General features: G+C 35.0%; 1 protein-coding gene across 1 annotated transcript; it reads right to left on the reverse strand.

The window, feature by feature from the left end:
• Positions 1 to 1344: 1344 nt before the first annotated feature.
• Positions 1345 to 5664, reverse strand: LOC148596991 (tyrosinase-like protein). The gene is made up of 3 exons (XM_088564353.1): positions 5224 to 5664; positions 3155 to 3267; positions 1345 to 2373 (listed from the first exon to the last, which is right to left on the reverse strand). The coding sequence occupies exons 1-3, from the start codon at positions 5662 to 5664 to the stop codon at positions 1503 to 1505; spliced, it is 1425 nt and encodes a 474-aa protein (XP_088420479.1). The 3' UTR covers positions 1345 to 1502.
• Between the last annotated feature and the right edge of the window lie 283 nt (positions 5665 to 5947).

The raw sequence follows: 5947 nt of genomic DNA on the forward strand, positions 1-5947 counted from the left end.
TTAATTTATATAGTAATGTACTAACAGTAAGATGGTAAACTTTCTATGAGGACTTCTTATATGTATATTACTTGATGCGGCTGTATTTGTATACTGCAGACTCCTATTAAGTTTTACCCGATGTCACCAGAAGCTGTAATATCGGAAATCACTATTCAATCAAAGATTATGCCAATGTTAATTCTATAGATTTAACAATGAGACAGTATTACTCGTTAAATGAATGCTATATTTTATATAGCCTAGTTGGCCGAATGGTCTTTAGCGTTGAACTTACATGTACTACGGAAGGTGAGTCATAGATGTCAGAGCAGAAAAAGGAGTTCAACTCTAACTGTGGGAGCAACTTAATTTGCAGCGCAACTTGCAGCCTAGCATCGATTACTGAATTTGGATGTATATTAATTTGACTTGTAAATGCATCATTGGATCATTATTACATGTTGATCCTAGTCGTGCATGCTGTATGCCTATAGAGTGATATATTAGCAAGTAGTTTCCCAAATCACATGACTTCTTTTATACATGACACAGAGCGAGCTAGGTGTAAAAGGCTCCAAAATTAATAACGTGAAACTATTCATAAATGACGAAAATAGACCTAATCTTTAGAAAAAAAAAACAGTTAAAAAAGGGAATAAAGATGAACAACAGGTTCTTTGCTGTGGACAAGCACATAAAGTATGTAGCGGTGTTAAACATGATTGTGAGCACTCAACCCTTCCCTAACCTGAGATAGCGGTGGAAAAATAAAACAGCAAAATAATACATCAAACATCCATTGAATTTTGATCTATATCCCGTGATCGACACATTATACAAACGTTCTAACAGATAGGACAAAAGACAACAAGCTGTATCAACCTCGAAAGAGCACTCGTCAGAACAAAAAGCAACTGATAAACACACCTTGTATACTTTAGGAGGTAGACCAAGGGTAAGGGACACAACTTTAAAATCATTGAAATGTTTGTATTCAGCATTTTGCATCAATCTCATGTGAGCACGAAAGTAACTAGGATTGAATTCATTCTGTTCCAAATGGAAGCTTGATATGATTTGATGAAATTGAACATGATACAAACATATCACCGATTTCAAGGGTTATGTCCCTTACCCTAGGTCTACTTCCTTAACAAATATAGCAATGAAAAACGTCCAACAGGGTTTAGTCAAAATATATCATAAAGTGTCTTAGTAAACAATGTCTTCGTTCAAATGCCAAGATGAAAAGCAATGACGTTGGTATTCACATTAAAATAATAATGTTTGGTTATTCGAAAAACCAAATCAACATATGTCCTGAATATTTCGCTTTACGAAAGGGAAAATAAACGAAACAGCAATTATTTCAATTTTAATTTGGATACATTATAAATTAACTTGACATTTCTTATTTTTGAACATTAAAAATGTACAAGAAAAATAGAGAGTTCTGATGACAGTTTTAAGTTTTGTTAATTACTTTAAAACTGAAGTTATTTGTATAAACAGCTTGTCATTTAAAAACGTCTATAAATTGTTCTTATATCGACGGCACCTGTTGGAAATCGTGGAAATATATTCGGTCTAGGACTGGAAGCTGTAATTGCTGTGTTTACAATGGCTGAAAAACCTGAAACCCAGTCACGTTCAAAACCGCCGAGGCCTCCAAACTCCTGTCTTGATCTGGATTGACAGCTATAGGTGTTTATGTTACAAAAAAGATACAAACCGGAAGCAGCACCGCATCTGTTTGAACATCTTGGCGCCGGTGCGTACGTGTAAATAAACTTGGTAAAGAAGTTACTGTAACCAAATATATTTGTTTGAGGAGGAGTAAGCTTATCCATTAATCGATATGGCAAATGTTCAGGAATAGTAGTATTTGGATAATCTGTTTCAGGATCGATTCCATGTAATCTCTGTCCTCGTCTAAAGACCTCCCATATATAATCTATGAAACAGTGGAGGAGAAAGAAAATTGGATCTTGTGGGCTGGTGTTTAATCCTGCCATGTGTCCATCCATCCCTCCAACCCAATTATGGACGCCATTATGATGATGCTCTATATCAGAATTTCTGGAGACAGGCTCAGGTTGTAAAATTTGATAGTTAAACATTTGTCTCCAGACATTTAACAATAGCTCAGGGTTTATAAGTGAACTGTTTGGCCCAGGAGCTCCACGGCGCAAAGGAACGTTTACGTTTGGAGGATAACCTGGGGTGATCCAGTTTGCAAATGGACCGGAAACGACAACTCCGGACGGGTTTCCCAAGAACATGTCAGAAAATAACACTGACTCGACTGGATTATTCATCCGAAAATCCAACCTCGAATCCCAATATGGCAGCGCACAATTCGGATTTTTAGATCTTAAAGCCTCTTCAAATCTAAAAATGATACAAAATCTACTGTGAAAATACTTTAATTGGTGGTTACAAATTTTCGTGGATTTGGGAAGAAACACAAGTTCGTGGATTCTTGAATTCGTGGTTTTGATGTTTTCACTATACACGACTATAAAAAATCAACTTTTTCGTCAGGAAACAAATTTTGTGGGTTTGTCACATTCACGAAAACCACGACAATTGGTACCCAACTACTAATAGTACTTCCACAGTATTATTCATTGATTAGGAAACATTTTCTACAAATTCTACGACGACATTTATATATCAAAGATACATCTACGATATAGAAAAGGTAATGTTTATTGTTGTTGTTTTAAAATATTAATTCAACTGAAAAAAAATATTTGTCGACACTTTCGTTTAAGTTTTGACAAACAAATATTATTCAAAAAAGTAGGCATGAATATCCGAATAAATCTTGCACAACCATATTTTTCTCTGCGATTCCTTACATTTAAAATTTAAACCACCAATAATCATTAATTTGTGCAGTAGTGAAAGACCGAATCTACTCACACAACATTTAAAGAGCATTATCTACTCAATCAGCAAAGCATTTGATACCTTCGATTCTAAACAAGAATAACTATGTATGTAAAACATTTCCCCGATGATAGCCCGGTAGCGGACGGGACTCAAGTCGGGAAGCCCTCCCTTGCAGAAGCACGATAGCCTATGCGGCTTTAGTCGGGAAGCTTCCCCGGTGTCTGCCCGGAAGAGTACGGAACTCGACTTGTTATGCTTACATATACGTACTTACATAAAAAGGTAATATCTGTGCCAGCCGACAAAATTTGGTCCGAAGTGAGCCGAGTTGGTTGTTTCATCTATATGAAGAAGAGCGATAGCGTCGTATCGATTTGGGCTCACAGACTTTAAAAAATTAAGATCAAATCACATGAAATAAACAAATAAATAATAAACAAAGAGTAATCAAGGGAACAAGGCTACAGCGGTAATCAAAAAAATGTAAACCAGGGACAAATACTAGACATGGAAAATAGATACACACAACAAAGAACATAGAACAAGTAAGTAAAATAATATATATAAAGTAACAAAAGCAAATAAGCAACTCGGACTCCATTAAAACTGGGAGCATGGACTAGGTGCACCGGTAGTGTTAGCGTCCACTGCTTGTCTAGAACACCCGCCGAGTTGCTCATAAAAAGTCAAGTCCGGGGTAGACAAACGAGGAAAGGAAAACTATGACCCGTTGAATAAATCAGTGTTCATGGTGGAGATGGATACACCATAACGATCCACGAGTTCATGATGACCACCATAAAACTATTGTAGTGATGACTTCAATCATGTAGCAACATAGCCCTGTTCCAGAAGCCTATTTGTTATAGAGTTCTAGTGCGATACAAAAAGTCTGTGTAGTTTCGGTAAGCTCTGACTAACGTATGAGTCGTGATATAAACACTCCATACGCAGGTGCTGAAGGGATGTTGTCACAGATGAAAGGAAAATTGAGAACAAAGCACAAACACATAACATTGCTTTAATTAAACATTTGGGATACGCTCTGCGTCAACCTTCGCGGTCATATAAATAAAGTTTGTCTTTGTTCAACAGGGTGGTTGATAATTTTTACTTTTAAAGCCCCTGCCAAAAAGTGAAAAAAAAAACTAATTAAAAATGAATATTAAATGTCTTTAGAATAATTTTATTTTAATATTGAAGTCAAATAGCAAACGGTAATAAAACATCTGAATCTTAAGTAGCAGTCTTTCTAAAAATCAGACAGAAGGTGATTCATGCATGTCAAAAACCGACCTAAAATCAGACAGAAGGTGATTCATGCACGTCAAAAAACCCAACTAAAATCGGACAGAAGGTGATTCATGCATGTCAAAAGCCCACCTAAATTCAGACAGAAGGTGATTCATGCATGACAAAAACCCACCTAAAATTAGGCAGAAGGTGATTCATGCATGTCAAAAGCCCACCTAATTCAGTTTTATTTCTTGTTCAGAAATAATTTTAGATCATATAACCAGTCTTTCATTTGGGTGTTGCGCTTTTGAGATGAAGTTTATATAGATTATACATGAAATTAGCACTTTGCTGGAGTTATCCTTCTTGATTTGGTTTGATTTAGTTGATTTTAGTGGGAGATTAAAGTGTAATTTTCTCAAAAGTGCAGATCTTAATACAGAAAGGACTATTGTCACATGAAAATATAGCATACGAAGACCTTTGATCCATGGGTTTTTCTACACCATGAATCACCTTACCATAGCTAGTGTCTGATATTTATATGAACTGGTAATTCTATGCCGGCCTTATTCATAGTCTTGTCCAGAGTAATAAAACTTTAAAACTTAGAAACATTACAAAAATAATAATAAGAATAAGAATAAATAAATAAATCAAGATATAACACTGTCGCATTTTTTAGTTTTATTGAGACTAATTTGTTTCATTTGAATGACGAGTCCTTACAAAAATGTAAATTAAATGCATTTTTCTAACTCATTCGGAAATATTTTGCAAACGCGTGTGGTCAATTCAGTTACGGATAACAAATAATATTTAAAAAAAAACAACAAACGGCAAACAAGCGAACAGGTGAATCTGTTTTTTGCCGGGCGCAATTTGCCGGGTACCCACAATGTGGAGGCAGTTTAGAATAAAGAACTTCCGAATGGTATTTAATAAAAAAAAAATACCCCTAGCAAAAATTATGACATATTTGATTGGTGAAATATAGTTTCCATTAAAAGATGCTGATAACAGACAGTATGACATCTTATGTTCGCTAATAGTAATGATTTAAGTTAAGAAGCTATTATAAAGATATATGTATGGGGTTACTCTTACCCTATCATTCTTTAAGGCGTTGATTGCATCAAAAAAATCTTTTCTCTCCTTCCTACTTAAAGTCCTGATTTCTTTTCGTATTCTTCTACCAGGTATCGGTCTATAAAACATATGAGTTCTATGCCACACTGAGAGTGGCGAGGGCATAAATGGAATGTCTCGTTTTCCTCTTGACAGTTTTGAATGTGCCGATTTCCCAAGTGATTCTATCCAATGCAATGCTTTTTCATCCAAAACTTCCAAGTTTTTTTTTAATATTTTACCAAAAGTATTTACCAAGTATTTTTGCAGGCAATTGCTTTTGGTTTCCACAGTAAAATTATTAGTTGTCATAGCTTTTGAGTAGCATTCATCTAAAAAGGCTGGTATTTCATACTCCTCAGCAATAGCCTTGCTAAATGAAGTGAAAACCAATACGTTTAACCACCACAATTGCCTCATTGTGGAATACTAGCTGATACTTTTCAGTATGCTTTTATAGCATATTGTTGCAATGCAAGTAACATTAAATAATAAAATGTGTACATGTGTCTATCCGTCTTGCAAAAATATTAATTGATCACAGTTCTGAAATAAACATGAAGTAATATCTGTTTTGGGAAACCAGAAAAGTAGAAATCTTTGCGATCATTAATGTTTTCTCTATTTAGGCTTTATTTGAAATTTTGAAACTTCGTCGATACAATAACACATCATAAATAGTGGAGTCCGAGTTGCTCATTTG

This window comes from Perna viridis, chromosome 15, assembly GCF_037379345.1.
Source record: "Perna viridis isolate PV_CMFRI_1.1 ecotype Kerala chromosome 15, ASM3737934v1, whole genome shotgun sequence".
Taxonomy (NCBI): domain Eukaryota; kingdom Metazoa; phylum Mollusca; class Bivalvia; order Mytilida; family Mytilidae; genus Perna; species Perna viridis.